Source organism: Phalacrocorax carbo, chromosome 1 (assembly GCF_963921805.1).
Source record: "Phalacrocorax carbo chromosome 1, bPhaCar2.1, whole genome shotgun sequence".
Lineage (NCBI taxonomy): Eukaryota > Metazoa > Chordata > Aves > Suliformes > Phalacrocoracidae > Phalacrocorax > Phalacrocorax carbo.
The window spans coordinates 2,269,543-2,289,437 of NC_087513.1; the positions used below are offsets into that span (position 1 = coordinate 2,269,543).

Consider the following 19,895-nt stretch of genomic DNA (forward strand, 5'->3'; position numbering starts at 1 on the left):
CACGAAACATCATTGTTCATGTCTGGCAATGCCCCCTAATACACTAAAGGCATTAAAAAATAATAAATACATGCATATTTCATGTGCTGCTTAATGCAAAAATGCAACGTCCTATTAAAACATACCTCTGGCTGTGGTCCCCACTGCCCATGGCTGGTTTTCCAACAAAGCCTCTTTTAACATGGGCTTTGTGGAGCCCCACTGAGCCAGCATCGCCTCATCCCACCCTGCAACCCACACACGGCTGTGGGGAAAGGACCAGCAGTGCAAGCCGGGCTCCACACCCAAGACTCTCAAAGGCAGAGAAACATGCTCCAACTCACGGCAGAGCCTGGCAAGCCTGGTTCTCCTGGCTCCCCCTGCAAGGAAAGCAGTGATGAGTTACCATGGGGAAGATCTGCATTTCATCTGGAAATGGGGATTACTGTAGGAGATACCTACAGCTGTGGAAAAGGGGACAAGGGGTCCTTTGGGGACCCCTGTGCAGCAAGAGCTGGAGGGGGCAGGTAGGATACCCCAAACGTCTCAGCTGGGCAAATGAATACAGCCCTACACCTCCATTGACCATACCTGGAGCTTAGAGAGCAGTTCACATCCCATGCCTAAATATTGATATTTCAGCAAATCATTATTGACTATTTTAGCCCAGGAAAGATGCCAGGGCACTCTCCTGCTTTACAAAATGGGAGAAACCTTCAGGGATCTCCTGGAAAAGTGCAGCTACTTCTGCTCTCTGGTAGCCCCATGACATTTCAATCAACAACTTTGGAGAGGGAAGGCAGAATTACATTCTATGAGAAAACTGTGAAGGGATTTTACACATCAGTTCTTGCAGAGGATGCCTTAACATAGGTGCTCACTGTACTCACCTTCTGTCCCACTGGTCCTCTTGTTCCAAAAAGCCCCATCACTCCCTTCGAGCCAGCTTCACCTTTGACTCCCTGGAATTTTAAAATCCCTGTTAAATACATTTTAAGTACCTACTGCTCTTAAAGTGACACACACCCCCCAGCCCGTCTCAGGAGAGACCAGGTAGTGGAACCCGTGGAGATAGCAAAGAGGATGACAAAAAGCACCATTTCTATAGCAGATTTCAGCCCCAGGGACCCCAAAGGTCTATATGGCAGCCGGTGATTGGGCAGAAAGCCACCAGCTGCTGAACGGCTCAGCAGAAACCTCAGCAAACTGTTCTATAAGAGAGTTGGTGCCCAGTGATGTGGATTGAAGGAAAACAAGCAGAAAAGGGTCTCAAATTCTCTGGATGGGCTGCCTCCTTGCAAACACTCAGGTACAAGACCCAGCTGGACTTACTGGTGGAGGAGACACTGCTCTAGGGCTCCGTCCAAAGTCACTCAGATATTCAGCCATGAGGTGATCTTGCTTTAGGAGATGCTTATGTGGTTTTTTTTTTTTCATTAGAAGGCAATCTGACAGATATCATGTATGGGTTTTCATCTGACTTAAAAACCCAACCAAACATGTACCACCCATAGGAGCTTCTCCATGGGTTTCCTTTACTGGGGACCTAATCAGTGCAATCAGTTGTGGTAAGGACAAGACTTTCCCTTTCACAAGGGAGATGTCCCCATTGGGTCAGGCAATGGCCACCTTGAACCACACTGATTATACACCTCCCCATGGGAAATAACAGGAGCTGGATGTCTAGCTCAGATAGGGATGCTGCTGTTGTAGATACTTAAATTTATTCAGCAGAGTCTCCATCCCAGGTCAGACTTCTGGAGCAAAAAGCATTAACATAATACGAAAATAGGGATGATTAGTACATGGACATTTAATCTGTGACTCAGTCTGAGAGCGGGAGAGTTACGTGATTCATCCAGTGGAGTGGTGTCGGGCTGAGAACTGAGACCTCCACAGGATGCTCTCAAAGAGCAAAGGCAGATGGAGGAGCAAGCGGCTCGCTCTGCCACCACCCAGGGGACAGCCCTGTGTGAAGAACAGGAACTGGGGAGCCATTTAACCCTTAACAAAAATGTCACAAGAGCTGCAGGGTCTGAAAAGCACGGCCAACTCTTGGAGGGAGAGGAAGATGTGAGACTCTCACAGTGATGCAGTAATTGAATCATAGAATCGTTAAGGTCTCCTACACCATGCCCTGGAGTGCCACGTCTGCACGTCTGATCCTGTACTGCAGATACAGTCCCAAAACTACAGACTTGATACCTGGTAAACTGGATGTGTAACATGTTCCCAAGCCCCAGCCCAGCATCCTCCTCTCCCTTTCTGTGTTAAGAGCCAGGTGAGTGTGCCCTTGCACCATGGTTTCCAGCAGACACACGGGAAGGGAAGATACAGGGACATTGGTCCCTTCCTTACACAATCAGCGACCTTTTGCTGTCTCTCTCAGTTGCATTGGGAGGTTCATACCTTTTCTCCTACAGGCCCATCCTCTCCCTTCTCGCCTTTGTCTCCATCAAAACCTGGCAGGCCCTGTTCACCCTGAAAAGTAAAACAGAAATTAGTGTATTATGCCTCTCTCCTGGAAGGACCCAGCTCTCAGCCACTAGCTCTGGATCAAAGTGCTGGTTCTCAGTGCTTATCCCAAGCTGTGCTCAGTGCTGATGCCACCAACAGTGGAGAAGGGACCGCTTAAAAAGTCAATAAGAGTCAAACTTACGGGATCTCCTTTACTGCCTTTATAGCCCTGGGGTCCAAAAACAGTCATGGGCTCACCCTGGAGAAAGGAGACACAGAGAGATGTAGACACCCAGTGATACATGAACTCATGCGTTCCACTGGATGGAACCGCACTTGCTTTGATGGGCAAACTGGTAGTTCACACCTCTGCAGTGGAGTTAAGCATTTCCCAAACTGTCATCCATACGCTGGGGAAAGCATATATGCCCTGCAGCACAACATTAGTTGTTAAGGGTAGTCTGTCCTTAACTAAATGCTGGATGATGAACGTGCACGGAAAACTACAAGGAGTCCTGAGGTTTGACAGTGACCTCTTGCTCAAAAAAATGTTGGGGCCCACTGGCATTTCCCTAATCTAGATGTGATGGCTGGAAATGGAGCTGTACACGGCATGACCCTGAAGTTCGATTCCTGATCCGAGGCTGTCAGTAGTGGGACAGGTTCACATCTGACACGGTGGCTTGGCTCCTTCACCACTGTATGTCACTCAGGATGTCAAGGTTTGCATCTCTTCCCAGGTGTGGGAACTGGCCATGGGCAGGCTTGTGAACTGGTCTACTCACGGTGTCCTGATTTATGGACGCAGACTTGGAGCTAGGGAAAGGGAGGGGCACCTAGGGCACCCCTCAGAGGTCGTTTTTGGAGGGTCAGGCTCCCAAACTGTCATCCTGAGAGAGACCGTAGCTTCAGGCATGCAGTAACCCCACAGACACATCCATGCCAAGTCTGTTTATAAGCTCAGCAGCTGAGGAGGGACATTCTGCTCTTCAGAGAGAGAACAACATGCAACAAGGCTATTCCCACACAAAAAACATCTCTCCTCTGGCAAAGTGACGGTTGTCCGTAGTTTGGAGGGAGAAGGGTTGAAGCCACCTTCTAATGAGCAGCTGTAGCCCATTGAAAAGGATTTCCTTTACACCAGCTCTCTTCGGTGTTGCCAGCATCCCTGTTCAGGGTGATTGTGCTTTGCTGCTGGAGTCTTAAAAATCACACATGAATCAATATTCCCCAAACTTTGACCACCTTTTGCAGTTTATCCAACCATCACCGTCACCATAGGACCCTGATCAAATTCTGGCTTAATATACCCTCCTGCTTCCCTGCTTCCCTGCTCTGGAGGGTCTCTAACAGAGACCGGTTGGGGCTCAACCAATTTTGGGGACAAAAGGGAGAATAAAGATCCTGTAGTTTAATCCAATACATAGCACAGGCTCTGGGATTCAAGCAGTTACTCCTGTATTGATCAAGGGAGAGTTAGAAAGAAAGTTAAGCTGTAATCATGTGGAACAAACCCAAGCCAATTATTTCTCCCCCCTCCTGTTTTATCTTGTACTCCACCTTATATTTTATTAAGGTATTCTTTGGAAAACGCATTACACATTCCTTCAGCTTGGAAAGTGTTTTGGGCCTCTTCAAGAAGCAGATTAAGAATTGATTCGTCTCTGGAGCGAGTCCCCTTTGAAAGTAGCTTCCTCAGAGACAAATTGGCCTTAATCATTTAATACTGCATGACTCAAAGGCAGAATCGTCATGTAGGTTTTCTAAAACTCATTTTCTAACAAGCCATTTCAGCCAGGAAGGAAGTTAACTAAACACTGGGCAGAAGTTCAGCATTTTCTGTGCATTTTCCAGAAGTGCTTGGGGAATTATTTTCACATTACCTGCTATGAGCCAGCTCAGGCTTTTTAAGATTACGGTATGCTTTGGGGTGAGGTGGTTATACCAAAATCAGCGGAAATTTTCTTTCTCCCTTAATTCACAGGAGGCATTTTGGTGCCTGAGAAAATAGTTGCCAAAATGACTTTTTTTGTAGGATCCTGTTGAAACTATCATGCAAGCTCAACACAGAGCAGTGCAAGGATGGCATCAGCAAAGTAGATTGAACCCAGTGGAGACCTCTCGAGAAAAGGGGGCATCTACAGGTTGTCTTCCACTACCTAGATGGTGGTACAATGTAGAGAAGATGGATCCTGGCTCTTCTTGGAGGCACACAGTGAAAGGACAAGTTGCAACAAGGGAAACGCCTTTGAAAATAAATATAAATATTTTTTACCATTTATGTCTCTACCTCATAAGATCCCTAACTCATTTAAATAACTGTCCATCTTCTCACTGGTAACTATAAAAACCTGAAAATGCTTTACCCATCTGCCCTAGAAAGTCACAATCTGAAATGTCCTTACTCTTTCTCCCTTGGGTCCAAGAAGTCCCCGATCACCCTGAACACAGGAAAGAAAAAAGCCAGTGAATGATTTCCATTTCACTCACTCTTCTCGTGTTGCTCAGTCCATTGATTCACACTCCAAGACACTAAGATCTATCACATCTGGAAGTCAGTTCCTCTGGGTACTCTGCGAAATGATTAGCATACCGCAAGAGATCGCGTACAACTAGAATTTATTGCATTGACAAAAAAATAAAGACCCAGAGGGCTGAAGTGGATCACCTGACTCTATGCTCAGCACATCCATGATGTGGAGCTGTTGCTGGATTTCGACCTCCAAAACAGGATGTAGCATCTCCATGCTGCAGGGGTGTCCCTACACCACATCTAGCGTGGGCAGGCATCCTATATAATACAGGATTCCCCAACTTTCAACCTCAAATCTGGCACGCTTTACTAAGACTGTATGAATCATAGAATCTTTAAGGTTGGAAAGGACCTCTAGGATCATCAGGTCCAACCACCAACCCAACACCCCCAGGCCTCCTAAACCACAGCCCCAACTGCCACATCTGCATGGTGTTTGAACCCCCCCAGGGACGGTGACTCCCCCACCTCTCTGGGCAGCCTGTGCCAGGGCCTGACCATGCATTTCAGTAAAGAAATTCTTCCTAATCTCCAACCTAAACCTCCCCTGATGCATCTTGAGGCCGTTCCCTCTCGTCCCATCACTGGTGACTTGGGAGCAGAGACCAGCCCCCCCTCACTCCAGCCCCTCTCAGGCAGCTGCAGAGAGCGAGAAGGGCTCCCCTCAGCCCCCTCTTCTCCAGGCTAAACCCCCCCAGCCCCCTCAGCTGCCCCCCAGCACACTTGTGCTCCAGACCCTGCCCCAGCTCTTGTTGCCCTTCTTTGGACATGCTCCAGCCCCTCAAGGTCCCTCTTGTAGTGTGGGGCCCCAAAATATTTGCTTTTCCTGGAAGTGATTTATAATGGGTATGGGAGGTGAGGCTGAAGGGCAGGACTTATTCCTGATGGCATCTCATAACCTTCTCCAGTGCTCGAGACTGATATGGTGACAGCAGGAGAAGAGGGAGGCTGCAAGGACCAGGTGGAGACAGGACATTAGAGAGAGGTTTTAGAAATGCATTTGAACTGCTTCTGAGTGGCAAAGCTGTATGTGGTTCCCTCCCCTAGTATCCCATGGCACACCCCTGACATATAGGTCAAAATCTGCTCTTCCCAGTACTATGCTTTCCAAGGGTTGCAAGTGGGATGTAGCAGGAGACCAAAGGTTCTCCTGCTCATCGATACAAACCAACCCTACTCCTCGAACCCTATGCATTTGGGGATCAACCAGAGCACACCAGGGGTCCCTTTCAGTCCAAATTCCCATATTTCCTACCAAAAAGAATCAGGCATGCATAAAGACAGCATGCACCCTCATCTCAGCCCACCCATTACAAGGAGATGCTTATGCCACTTCACACTTCCACACAGTGATTGAGGACCCCTCCCAGTCCGTCCCCAGAAGATTCTGGGATTATCCACGCTGTATTAACAGGGGCATCAGCAGCGTGGGCTGCTGCAGAGAAAGGCTCCCTGCAATGGCGCTTTCCTCCACAGGCACTGTGTAGATAAGATGACTGTTGCTTACCCTTTTGCCTTTCACACCGGGGAAGCCCTTTTGACCCTGCAAGAACATAAAACAAGATGTGAAGATAAATACCAGTGGGGGAAGGTGTTAGGAAAGAGCAGCCTCCACTTGAAGGCAGAGCTGCCTCCAAGGATGGGCTCCACCATGGAGAAGCTGCTGGTGGGACCGGCGCAGCAGCCTCTCTTCTCCTTTCCTTCCCCTCAAGTGCAATTTGAAGAGAAGTGAATCACACTGGTACAAAGAGAAAATTTATCCTTAAGCTTCCACCCACCACTGGGTCGCAGGCACAACTCAGCATTTCTTGGTGGATGTATAAATTTAGCCAACGTTTCCCATTTTGCAAGACATGTACTGTGACTTTTGTACCCTTAACATTAACGAGATGCAGCCCCCACCTCTCAGGCAGCATAAGGGAAGGGTTGCTTCTGGAGGGCTCCTCATAGACGGGGGTGACAGGGATCCCCAGGTGTCCCCCAGGGCAGGTTGGAGCCCCTAGAGACAGAACCAGGATGGAAACCACACCTGGAGAGCTGAAAAGCCATAGTGGTCACCCCAGGTGTAACCCATTTGCAAAACTGGGGACCAGCAACCTTCCATGAATATGCAGGGAGGTGGCATCTTCCACCTGCAGAACTGGCAGCTCATCACAGGGGTGGGCATGGACAGGATGGATGAGGAGGAGACAGAGCACAGACATTTTGCAAAGGGCGCAAAACCTGGGCTTTGCCAGCCCGCTGTGCCCTGTGCTGCTACTCTGACCACTGGGACACATCATCTTGCAAGCCCTCGTGGTGTACGGGTCAGTCTTGCTGAGAATCAGCCCTTCAGGGATGAGAACCCAGGGTGAAACCTGGTACTGCAACCACCCTTGGCCTTCTGAGGAACTTCATAAAGTCCCATTCTACTCATAACAACAGATTCATTCCATCAGATATAACAGCCTAATAAATAAAAAGGTGTTTGTTGAAATACCGGCTGTGATCTGCATCTCCCCTGGCTCAGTCCCCTATCAGTGAAAAGGGAATTTACAACAGAATGAGAGCCTGAAATTCATGCAGGCAAGCAGATCTGACAAAGAAGAACAGAGAGATACTTCAGGACTTCAAAAGCAGCCTGTAGATGAGTCAGCCCAATGGACAAGAGCATAAAGGAATTGTTCTCTGCATGACACCTTATGTCTCACAGCTGCCTACAGGATTTACACTCACTTACCCCAACACAACATCAGAATTCAGGTTCCCAAAGTCTCTATTTCCCACTGAAAGCATCCACCCATTTTATTTTTTTCATTGTTCATGGGAATTTTGCCAGTCCTGTGCCCACTGTTGTCCATGCCATAAAATCAACCCTCCGTGCTATTTTAACACTCACCATCATGCCAGTGGGGCCCCGGACTCCCACAATGCCCTCGTCACCCTGTTAGGATGGAGAAGGTTAGTGATGGCCATTAGCAAAGAGAAATGCAACACACAGAGTCCCAATTCTGCAAATCATCCTACTGGGAACAACAGGAATTAAGCATGGAGGAGCCCAGAATCCCAGAATCCCAGGTTGGAAGGGACCTCAGGGATCATCTAGTCCAACCTTTCTGGGAAGAGCACAGTCTAGACAAGATGGCCCAGCACCCTGTCCAGGCGACTCTTGAAGGTGTCCAACGTGGCCAAGCCAACCCCTTCCCTGCGGAGATTATTCCAATGGTGACTGTCCTCACTGTGAAAAATTTCCCTCTGGTGTCCAATCGGAATCTCCCCAAGAACAACTTGTGTCCATCCCCCTTGTCCTCTCCACGGGACTCTGTAAAAAGGGAGTCTCCATCTTCTTTGTAGCTCCCCTTAAGTACTGGTACATGGGAATGAGATCCCCTCTGAGCCTCCTTTTCTCAAGGCTGAGCAAACCCAGCTCTCCCAGCCTATTCTCGTATGGCAGCTTCCCAGTCCTTTGATCATCTTGGTGGCCCTTCTCTGGGCCCCTTCCAGCCCGTCCACACCTTTATTGTATAGCGGGGACCAGAACTGTATATACTTGTCAGTGTGGCCTGACCAGTGCTGAGTAGAGTGGGAACAAGCGCTGATTAGAGTGGGAGAAGCGCTGAGTAGATCCTCAAAGGAGTCGTCCAACCTCTCACTTATACCTCCATCAGGTGCCTTAATACTTCTATGGATCTGAATGAAAGAACCTAAAGGACTTGAGACCATCCACATGTCACTGCAGGTAGACACTGCAGTGTTTAGAGAATAATGCTTTGGTCAGACTGAAGCTTCAAGCTTCAGCTTCTCCTCAGTCCCTGAGAAAGCAGGCATTTGTGAGATGGTCTGCACCTGATTTAGAGTGGTTTATATCATGCCAAAAAGGTGTCTCTTCCTCTGTGTTGATTTAGAGAGGCCCTGGCAGGGCTCGCATCTGAGGCTGGATGACCTGCTGTGTCCCTCCCCAAGATGTACTTACATCTGACAAAGGCATGTGCAACAAGGGACAGAGGTCTGAGGTATTCCTGGGACAGAGTGATTTCTTCCCCCTGACTTGAGGGCTCAGTAGCTTTTCTGCATATTCATAACTCATTGCTGAACATGATTTCATCAGGACTCGCCACAATAAATATGGCAGCCAGGAACTCGCCTGGAACTCATATCATTGACTTGCAGAAGGAAGAGGCCACCAGACAACTGCTCAGCAGTACCTTGTGCCTTTGGAGACTAATGTGAGCTTACCTTCACGCCCAGCTGTGGTTTCCAGATGCTGCAGACCTTGTTCTGAGCCTCCCTTGAAGTGTGCTGTTGGGCTCCTTACAAACCTTCCTACAAGGGATAGCTGTGCTGGTGGGCCTATGAATTCCTTTTATGACCTCCCTAGGTAGATCCTACAAGACTTACCTGTCTTTAAGGTGCCTAGACTTAAGCATCATCCTGTCAGACCAAATTTAATCTCTCATATAAAACCTATGTAATCTGAGATTCTGTGATTCACTCCAGATTTATGCTGGAGTCAGAAGAGCAGACTTTAATCATTTCCTTCAGATAACAAAGCTTTAGCGAGGTTTACCCCAGACCTTTCACAGCTGTTGACATTCTCATTAAGTGTTTTGTCTCAGGGGCCTCACTGAATGGTTCTGCTGGCAGATGGGGAGTTTATCTAAATGGATTGCAGCATAAAATCAGTTTATTCTTGGAACAGCCACAGAAGCAGCAAATTGAAACATGGCCTCTGATTACAACTCAAGAGGGTCTCCCTGGGGTCTTTGTGAGAAGGAGACCAAAACTTCTCAGCAGTATGAGGAAAAGTGAACATTGCTGACCCAAGGATGATGGGGGTTGGTTGCCCTCTGCTAGGACAACAGAAAGGAAGAGGGGAACAAGGATAAAAAAGCTGGAGGCAGATTTCTGAAGGAATGAGCTTGCAGGTAGCATCCCCAGAGCATACAAAACTGAGGTGGTTCCTCATCAAGCTGCTAGGATTAAAACACACAGATGTAGGGGTGTAGATGTTGCCTTCAACGCTCCCATCTAGCCAGTGAAAGCACAGCCAACACAGTCAGTGGCCACTTGACCAGTGTGATCAGTAATGCCTGAGGGTGTCTAATTATGGAGGGGATACTAATTGTGACCTGTGGACAGATTCTGGTCAAAGTCAGCTCCAGCTGGGCATAGCAATCTCTGTCCCCTCCAAATTTGGCTGGTGAAAAATTAAGGTGTCTGAAATCAGCCCTTTAGACATCTTCTAAGATGGGTGAGTAGGAGGTGGTGTTATAAAGGTGCCTCAAAAATAGGGTAGTCTTCAAGAAGCCAAGCCAGGAACATTTATGGAGGGACCTACCTGAGGGCCAGGGAGTCCACGGGGTCCTCTTGGGCCAGCGGCTCCAACACCAATTTCTCCCTGCAGATCAGAGAGCACCAGAGGTCTCATTTGGAGCAAGGACTCCACATCACATGATGGCTGCTTAGTTTGACCATGACTTAAAAGTCACAGAAAGAGTCAGGAGACTCACTTCCATTGAATTCCTGCTGTTTTCTCTGGAGGATGCTCCAGCAACAATGGGGAAGAAGGGCATGAGGGTGAAAGAGCGATGAAGTGGCTGGATGGGATCAGGGATGAGGAGCTGGGGAGGGCAGTGGGTTGTCCCGTTGCCACTCCAGGATCTCAGCTACTTGTGACCTGCTTGGCAGGTTGGCACTGACCTTGTTGCCTTTGGGTCCAGGTGTCCCAGGAATCCCCTGTGGGGCAAGGAAAACAAAATAGAAGGGAGGACTTTGCTTTGCAAGTCCTCTCAGTGCTTTCCTGTTCCAGTGTTCCAAGAGGATGCAAGCACACCCAGCCCAGGTATCAGGACCTCAACCTCCCCTCCAGCCATTAAAAGATGCAGGAGCAATGTCCAAAAGTCACCTCTTTTCCTGGGGATCCTGATGGTCCTGCGGGCCCAGGAAATCCATTCCGGCCTCTCTTGCCACGCTGCCCCTTGAAAACGAAATCCTTTAAGGAGGAGAACACCTTGATGGGAAAGGTCCTGCTTTCCCCCATCCAGAAAGAAAGCAGGAACTGGTGCTCCCGGGTGTCCCCTGCACTGGCAGCAAGCAGGAAGAATAGCCTTCTCGTGTGGACCTCTTATTGTTGAGGAGAGGGGACTCCAGCTACACCAAAACCCTGAGACAGCACACTGCTGTCCCTGACCCCACCTCCAGCCTAGTCTCCATGTCCCTGCAATCTGACTTACCCCTTGGTCCCTCTGTTCCCAGGTGCTAATGACCCCAAAGCCTCTTGCTGACACCCCCTGTACTATTGCCACCCCTTTTCTTCCCAGTCTTCTCATCAAGTCACATAACTAAATTTAAAAGAACAACAGGTCCTCACCCTGCTTGGAGATCCACTGCTTTTTTTTTTTTTAGCTTGAAGGACCTACCCCTGGACCAAATCTTTTGGCCTGTTTTTTTCCCAACAACATCAGTTGCTCTAATAAATGCTGTTATCTCTCCTTTTGCAACCAGGCTTTGTTCCTGCTTCTCTTCATTGACTATGTATAAGCTCAGAATCTGGAGACCTGGGTAGGTGGGGGCTTGACCCACAGTGGACACCCAGTGTAGATAGTCTCAGTAAGGCCATCGTTGTTCTCACCTTGAGATGGCTAACATAACACGTGCTGTCCCCTCACTGCACACCACCTACCTTCTGTCCTGGCATCCCAGCCAGACCTGGAGCCCCTCTGTCCCCCTGTGACCCAGGGGTGCCGGCATTGCCACGAATGCCCTGGATGCCCTGAGCTCCTGGAGGTCCTGGGGCCCCTGGCTCACCCTGTGGAGTGAATCACAAGGAATTTGGATCTTAGGTGGGATTAACTGTCCTCCCTAAAGGTCCTGGAGAAATCCTGGGGTGTCTCCTTGAATTCATATGACCAGTACACCCTGCTCCAGCCCTGGTCCATAGGAGAGGTCCTAGGGCTGACAAAAGGGTTGTACCATGGCTTGCTAAGCAGGGAGCCCTTACCTGCAGACCTTCAGAGCTCTCCAGTGAATTCAAACCCTGCAGATCTGCAACATCCCGAGGGATCACAGAAACACATCTCTGCTGAGACCACAATTCCCTGGATCTTTTTTTTTTTCACAGCCATATTTCACAGCCTGATCTAGTTGAAGATGTCCCTGCTCATCGTAGGGGGGTTGGACTAGATGACAAAGGTTCCTTCCAACCCACATCATTCTGTGTTTCTATGATCCTATGATATTTATTCTCTGGACCTCACCTGCTTTGAAACGGCCCTTTGGAGGACACAGAGCACTCCCTCTTCCCAGACCCATGTGGTGGTGTTCCTGCCTTCCCAGGCTGGGACTGGCTTTGGTGCTTTAACTTTGTAGCCCCAGCCAGTTCTGTGCTCCACACACAGCACTGGAAAGCAAGGACTACAAAGAGAAAGACCCAGAAAAAAACCAAGCAAGAACCTATCTATTAGAGTAGAAAGGCTTACCTTAAATCCAGGTGGCCCAGCCTGACCAACAGGACCTCTGAACCCAATTCCCGGTTCTCCCTGTGAAGAGAAGAAAGTCAGAAAAAATGAAGATTGACCCTTTCACTAGGGGCCCATCAAAATGAGAGCTTGCTTCATGCTGCTCCCTGGACACCCAGCTGAAGTCCCTCAGAGCTGATCCTACACTGAGGGTTTCTACAGCGCCCTAATGACCATCACATCTTCTCTAGATGATGGGAAGTCTTATCTGACCTGGAGGGACAAAGCTGCTGAGAGCATCTAAACAGCTTTAGAAAGAAGGGAGCTGGGTTGCAGGAATATTACTGGATAAGGCACCAGAGGACTCCGGTGGCAAGACACTAATCTTCTGACATTACTCAGGTGGGTTTTCTGTCTATGTGAGCCATCAGAGTCCCTCCCTAGTCAACAGAGAGATGCCGGGTGCCCAGTGAGCGACCGGCCACCCTGAGCCCGCATCTCAGGAGGTTACCTGGACACCTCCCCCTGAGTTGGGGAGGTTAGGTATGGCAACATGAGGAGGGAGAGCAGGAGGCAAGCTCTCACAGTGTAAGAGGAGACACCCCTGACCGTGATACCAACATTGTTCTTTACCTTTTGACCATTATCACCTTTATCTCCTTTGGTGCCCTATGAAATAAAGAAAGAGTTACCAAACCTGCACAAGAGGACATGTGAAATACCACCTCAGCGCGATGCTGAGAAAGAGCAAAGGTTTCCAGTTGTGCTCATACTCTATGGCAGCATAGAGCAACTGGACCCTCTGACCTCCACGTTTCCCCCAGAGGAGGTGGGCAGTGGCTGTGTGACTGGTGAAGAGCCAAATGCCCTAAAACAGAGCCGCACTGCTCCCAGGAAGGACTTGGAGCACTGGGTTGACCCAGCAGATTTTGACTTTCCTATGGCAATCTCCAGTTCTGGATTTGGGCCACTTAGCTGGTAACACTGTCCTGCTCCAGCTGCTGATACCGACTCCACAGCTAACCTTTTCTCCAGGTTCCCCCATGTCCCCAGGCTGCCCCTGCAAGACAAAAACCATCCACCTTGTAGCCACGCCCCTTCCCTTCCCTTCCCTTCCCTTCCCTTCCCTTCCCTTCCCTTCCCTTCCCTTCCCTTCCCTTCCCTTCCCTTCCCTTCCCTTCCCTTCCCTTCCCTTCCCTTCCCTTCCCTTCCCTTCCCTTCCCTTCCCTTCCCTTCCCTTCCCTTCCCTTCCCTTCCCTTCCCTTCCCTTCCCTTCCCTTCCCTTCCCTTCCCTTCCCTTCCCTTCCCTTCCCTTCCCTTCCCTTCCCTTCCCTTCCCTTCCCTTCCCTTCCCTTCCCTTCCCTTCCCTTCCCTTCCCTTCCCTTCCCTTCCCTTCCCTTCCCTTCCCTTCCCTTCCCTCCCCTCCCCTCCCCTCCCCTCCCCTCCCCTCCCCTCCCCTCCCCTTCCCTTCCCTTCCCTTCCCTTCCCTTCCCTTCCCTTCCCTTCCCTTCCCTTCCCTTCCCTTCCCTTCCCTTCCCTTCCCTTCCCTTCCCTTCCCTTCCCTTCCCTTCCCTTCCCTTCCCTTCCCTCCCCTCCCCTCCCCTCCCCTTCCCATCCCATCCCATGCCTGTGTCCCCGGGATGCTGCACCACACAGGTGTTTAAATGGCAGCCCATGCAAAGTACCCCTTCCCCATTGGGCTGCGCCTTTTAACAACGACCCTGCCTTTCTCCTGAATACCTGGGTCCCACCACCCTGGATCTGCCATTTGGTCCCTCTAAGCCTTTGCTGCCAAAATTGCTCATGAAATGGTGTTTTGTGTGGCCCTTCTTCTATCTCTGTCCTTGTGCCAGGGCTGGCTTTTGTTTGCCTGACACTTGATTTAATTTACTGATCCAGCAGAAAATGAACATCAGGAAACCCCCCTGAACTGTCATAGAATCATTAAGGTTGGAAAAGACCTCTAGGATCATCAAGTCCAACCCTCAACACAACACTACCATGTCTCCTAAACCTTGCCCTGAAGTGCCATATCTACACACATTTACTCCTGAGCCCATGGCAGATACGTGTTAGCATTGCTGGAAGGGAGGGAGCAGAAACACGCAGGCAGGCTCAGGGATGAAGGTGGGACTGTGGCAATCCCAGTTTATATTGGCACAGTCTCCCATAGACCCTGAATGTCCTCTCCATCAGCACATCCCCAGCTGCCTCCCCCTTTCCAGACCCTCTTGGCACAGACAGCCTTCTGGTCTCAGAGGCTCAGGCCAGAAAAGCAATATTCTACCTTTTCTCCTTTGTCTCCACGGGCTCCTGGAGCTCCCATTTCTCCCTGGAAAATAACAGGAAACATCTTCAATTGCAAATATGCACTGACACATTTTCCCTTCCCTCTTTGGATTGGGAGGGTGCTGCCCTTGTTCCTGCAGCTGCTTTTTGCAAACATCTGTGGAGGAACCCTTCGTTTCCATGACTTGCGTTCCCAAACCAGATCAGGGATGTCCCTGACCCCATCCCTCCTATCCTGTGCAGTGGAAATATAAAGAGGAAAACATAAATTGCAGAGTAAAAGCCAGATATGAGTAGTAAGCTGAGGGTCTCCCCACCCCAGGCTACTGCAGGTGTTAAAGGATGCCATGAGTTTAAGGGAGATGGGAGAGATTAAGGATCCCCCAAACACAAAACCCATGTTTGGATCAGGTGTGAAAGGTTCAAGCCTGGGATCTCTGTTCATTACCAATGGCCTAAACTGTTGATTACTACCTCTTGAAACCTCTGGCCTGGCCAATTTTCACCTGTCATTCCTCGGCCTCCAAATGAGACTGCTCTGGGAAGATGGATCACCATCGTGCCTCCCCCCAGTGCTGTTGGGTGTCTGTGTTAAAAGGTGAAACAAAAGCACTGACCTTTTGGCCATGGGAGGGTGGATCTGCTGGGCCAGTTTCCTCCTCCTGTAAGACAAAAACCCCCAAGTACAGAACAGGGCTGGGATGCGGTTTGATGGGAGAAGGAACCAGCTGCATCTTCACCGCACGCAGCTGTGATAAGAGGAGGGCAACGTGAATGATGTACCTTAATCCTCCTCGGGTGATGAGGGCCTGGGTATGCCTTGAATTGAAAAAGAAAAGAGGAAAGTGGGAGGGCAGCTGGAGAACCGTTTCACCTCTAAGCCATGGAAAAAGACATCTCCGAGCACCAAGTTGTCAGGCAGCCAGTGGAGAGGCTGGAGGCATCTCGCAGGGAAACCATGTGCTACCAGAGATCATAAGACCCCCGTCGAAGTGCCCCTGGTTGGATACAGGGTCGCTTCCAGGCTCCTTCCGATCTGCTCCAGCCCAGATCGGACATCTGAGAGTTGGTGCTGCCCGTTGCATATGGGCTGTCAGGGTCCACAAGCCAAGAGATGCCTCAGTACTGGGCTTTTGGCAATGGCACAGATGTCCCACTTTACCCCTGGCTTTTTATGGGGCACTATGAGAAGAGATGTGTTTTCTCATGGCGTGGGTGATCTCAGCTCAGTGCTGCCATTCCTCCTGGGAACGGCAAGGGTCGCTCACCGCTTACAAAGAAATTAATTCAAACTTAGGGGAAATCTGTTGTTCAGAATTTTTCATCTTTAACTCCTGGAAATAGGTCTTTCTCTCTTAAAATTTCTAAAAATCAATTCTTTGCCCTTTCGATTGCTGGCATATTGTGTTAAAGTCAGCAAAGTAATTGCGAGGGTATATCAGAGTCGTACAAGTTTATAAACACAAGTATATATTTACACATTTAAACACACATACAAATATCTTCTACACTCTCAGGACACAAAACACCCTCCAGTTAGGCTGCTTTCCCCATGAACCAGGTTATTATGTTCCCTCACTGATTAAGTTTGATTTTCCCCACTTCTGTTTTCTGAGCATCACGTTTCCCTTGCCAGATACAGGGAGAACAATCTGCTCTGCCAAGAAAAGCAGCTTCTTCTGCAGCTGTTTCTTGCTGTATTTATTAATATTTATCACTAACCTTTCACGCCCCCCTACATTTATCATGACTTTGCACAAGTGGGCAATTGGGGTTCCCCTTGCGTCCCTGTGTTTGAAGACACCCTTGTACAGGGTCTTCACTCACCGCGGATCCAGACAGGGATTTCCAAGCTCCCGGGGCACCAGGGGGATGAACCTGTGATGGAACCCATAGAGAAGGGTCACTGCTTTGTCCTGGATCACGCCGGTGGCTCTGCTCTTACACACAGGCCAGCCCAAAGCTGCAACGGTGAAGCAGGGTCTTTACCTTGTGTGTCTCACGCTCGGCAGATCTCCTGGCTCTAAAGTGCCTTGGGAGTGCGGAGCCATCATCTAAATTCACATTTTCCTGCAGAAAGGGAAACAACATCTTGCTAAGCACCTAATGTTATATATATAATATTAATAATACATATATTATTTAGCACTGTGCAATTAATTTACTGCTATCTCAAAGAAATAAAACCCACCTAAAATATTGCAACTTTGAACTTTAAACACCTCCCTGCACCAGCCATGTCTGGGTAACACACCTGCTATGCATTTAATGTACCCAGTATACAGAATGGAATAACACAACTGTTAACGACTATTAACATCTACTTGGTGGTGTTTGCAGTGCTCATGATTTTGGCCAATATATATTTAAAGCAAACTCAGGAAAGCTTGTACAAATAGTTACTGGCCTGGATCACAAATTGTTTGTTCTTTTCCATATTAGCAACGGTAAATTATCTGCTTGCTGTTGTAAAAATTATAATATTCCTAGCTGGTGGATATCTCAGTGTACAGCAATTATTCCCTGAACCGCACATGGAAACGCTGCAGTGTAGCTTTGGTGAATATTTTGATATGAAAGCAAAAAATAGCAGTGAACTGATTTACAACGAAAGCAAGCTGGGCACCTCCTTGCACCCAAACCCCAACCCTGAGACCAGTCAGGAGCACATGAAGGAGAGGGAAAGATCAGGATGGTGTGCAGTTCTACAGCATCATTCCCACCTTTTTTGTTGCAGAAACAAAGACGTGGATTAATCTCATTTAATTTCACCTAGAAATATGTCTTGAGAGTTTTAGATGGTTAAAGTGAAGGGAAAGTAAATCCTAAATGAAGGGCTTCTAAGAAACACTGGTTTGTTGAGCCCTGGACATTACACTGTCAGGTTTGCAGCGATGATAGTCCTGTTTTGCTGGATTTTAACTAGCTAGATGATAGTTTCACCTAGTGGCTAATGAACCCAGGAAGTTTCTGACTCACCAAAATACGTTAGGAAAAAAGAATTATTTTGGTCCAATTAAAATTGAAATTCTTTACTGAAACATGGCAAAGAAACAGAAAGAGGAATAAAAGATGAGTGATGTGGGACAGGCAAGTGTTTTTGTGCGACAGGCTAGAGAAACATCGCCCAGAAATGATCTGGGTGGATCAGGTGGCACCATCAGGTGAGATCACACGGATGTTCCCATCCATCCTGCGCTGGGTCACAGCTCATCCGCCTGCAGACCGGCTGTGAAATGCCGCTGCTCTTTAGCGCGGGTCCGCGTTCAATGTGCAGATGTGTGAAGAGCGTCACAAGGCAGCGGCGAGGCAAGCCCACGGGTTGCCAAGACCTCGCCGAGGTTTTGAAGGTGACCTGTATGCATGCGATCTCATAAAGCTGCCATTTACTGGGGTGGTGGGAAATTGCAGGGGTTAATAACTCTCCTTCATTCTGCAATTCCTCTGCAATTTTAGCAGTTTCCCACTCTGAGATGCCAGCAATAAAGGCACCTCAAAGAAAAGTAGAGAGGCTGCTGCTTTCTAAAGGAGTTATTTACTGATGGCAGGTGGCAGCGTCAAAAAGAAAGGAAAAGAGAGAAGGGTGAAAAGGAGGAAAGGAACTGATAAAATTAGGAAAGAGAAAAATGGAAATAAAAGGGGGAGTAAAAAAAATATTCCTGCAAAGAAAGAGGTACGGGACAGAGAGTAGAAAAGGCCAAGAAGTTATTAGGTAGGAAAATGAAGCGATTCTGGATTTATCGACATGGAGACAGCCAGGGGCATTGATCTGAATTAACTCTGAAAATGAGTAAGCTTAACTGCAGGGGGTCTGGGAGATGGCGGAGGCAGGAAGTGGCCAGTATGGCCCTGTAATGCCAAAGAAGGGGCTCATCCGCAGAAAGAGTAGTCGGCCACCGCTTCTCGCACGGGCACGTGTACCTGGGCTCATCCTGCCTCTCTGTATCAGTTAATTTACTTCCCCCATTAACTCCCGCCAGCCAGAAATTGCACCTCCGAGATTAAGCTCTTAGGCTATTACAGGCTGCTTCTCTCTAGGGCCCCATGAACCTTTTAACAGGTAAAATTCGTGATTACAGCTGCTGCTGACAGGAAAACAACCGGCTCTATTTCACTCCCTTTGCATCACCCTCAGCTAGTTCAGTTTGGCTGCGGGAGCCGCCGGGGATGAGAGGATGCAGGACCTGCAGGGAGAGAGGGGCTGCTCCTGTTTCCCTGCCTTTGGACCACACTTTTCCCTACTCTTGAGGATAAAGGGGGTTTTATGCTAAATGCAACTGAGGAAATCACCTTGGGGTGCAGAGCCTGTTGTGCTGGGGGGGTTTGAAGTGCCTTAAAAAACCTGTGGCAGTTGTTCTACTTTTATAAATGCCTGTACCAAAATGGGGCTCATCGGACATGAGAGCAGGAAGGGTGGTGCTATCTGCCCATCCTCCAAACAACTCTTCATTTGATGGTGAATCCCCTGGGCTGAGATTCAGAAAAAGGTGCCTGGCAATACCGGGTTGCAGGATTACACCCATAATCGTTGCCAAACACCTAAGCGCAGCATCGCCGTCAAATGGCACTGATATTGCACACACTAATCCATAGGGCTCTTGAACATGAGCCCCAACAGGGCAGGACATCACCTCTATAAACCCAAGGTGCAAACTTGCCCCCAGCCCTCTGTGCTCTGCTCCTGATAACTCAGGCAGTGACAGACGGGGAATCGTTGCCTTGTCCCATCTTCCTCCAGCCTTCTCCTGGGGTTAATCAGCTTGAACCCTATTTTCCCATTTGAATTATAAGTCTTCTGTTTCCTCCCTCCAGCTCTCCTGCCTTTCACTGCAAGATTAAAGAGCCCTTTAAAGTTTGGTATCTCCTCCCTGTGAAAGCTCTTCAATGCAGAAATCAAGTCATCTCAGGCATCCTGAGTTTGGCTAAAAAAATACCTGGTCTTAGGTCTCTCATGATAAATGAGCCTGGAAGCCAGATGGGAATCAGTTTTGTGGCTCTGCTCTGCACTTCACAACAGGCTTTAGAAAAAAAAAAAGAGTGGCATCCCAAACAGCACACAGAAGGCTGCTTTTGGTCCTTGGGATGCAGCGGTTAAATTAATAGCTTACACCCCTGATTACTGAGGACAGTTCTCCTTTGTGCCCAAATGTTACGTCTGGCACAGCCCCACTGTCCTTCTTCCTTCCCGGTGCCGCGGCCAC

The 19,895-nt window shown here is 48.9% G+C and overlaps 1 protein-coding gene across 18 annotated transcripts in view; it reads right to left on the reverse strand.

Annotated features, from left to right (window-relative positions):
• The window catches only part of LOC135311853 (collagen alpha-1(VII) chain-like), a 120,544-nt gene that overhangs the window by 26,263 nt on the left and 74,386 nt on the right, over window positions 1–19,895 (reverse strand). For 14 of the 18 annotated variants that reach the window (XM_064442176.1, XM_064442185.1, XM_064442191.1 and 11 more), the window contains 19 exons: window positions 16,684–16,764; window positions 16,522–16,572; window positions 15,478–15,513; window positions 15,312–15,356; window positions 14,693–14,737; window positions 13,430–13,465; window positions 13,039–13,074; window positions 12,427–12,486; window positions 11,631–11,756; window positions 10,854–10,940; window positions 10,649–10,684; window positions 10,287–10,346; window positions 7,848–7,892; window positions 6,477–6,512; window positions 4,842–4,877; window positions 2,639–2,695; window positions 2,389–2,460; window positions 870–941; window positions 324–359 (listed from right to left, as the gene is read on the reverse strand). In XM_064442176.1, the coding sequence (XP_064298246.1) occupies window positions 324–359; window positions 870–941; window positions 2,389–2,460; window positions 2,639–2,695; window positions 4,842–4,877; window positions 6,477–6,512; window positions 7,848–7,892; window positions 10,287–10,346; window positions 10,649–10,684; window positions 10,854–10,940; window positions 11,631–11,756; window positions 12,427–12,486; window positions 13,039–13,074; window positions 13,430–13,465; window positions 14,693–14,737; window positions 15,312–15,356; window positions 15,478–15,513; window positions 16,522–16,572; window positions 16,684–16,764 (1,053 nt within the window). Of the gene's footprint in view, window positions 1–323; window positions 360–869; window positions 942–2,388; window positions 2,461–2,638; window positions 2,696–4,841; window positions 4,878–6,476; window positions 6,513–7,847; window positions 7,893–9,176; window positions 9,272–10,286; window positions 10,347–10,648; window positions 10,685–10,853; window positions 10,941–11,630; window positions 11,757–12,426; window positions 12,487–13,038; window positions 13,075–13,429; window positions 13,466–14,692; window positions 14,738–15,311; window positions 15,357–15,477; window positions 15,514–16,521; window positions 16,573–16,683; window positions 16,765–19,895 lie in introns of those variants that run through there. The other 4 variants (XM_064442276.1, XM_064442266.1, XM_064442167.1 and 1 more) reach the window with 2 other exon arrangements.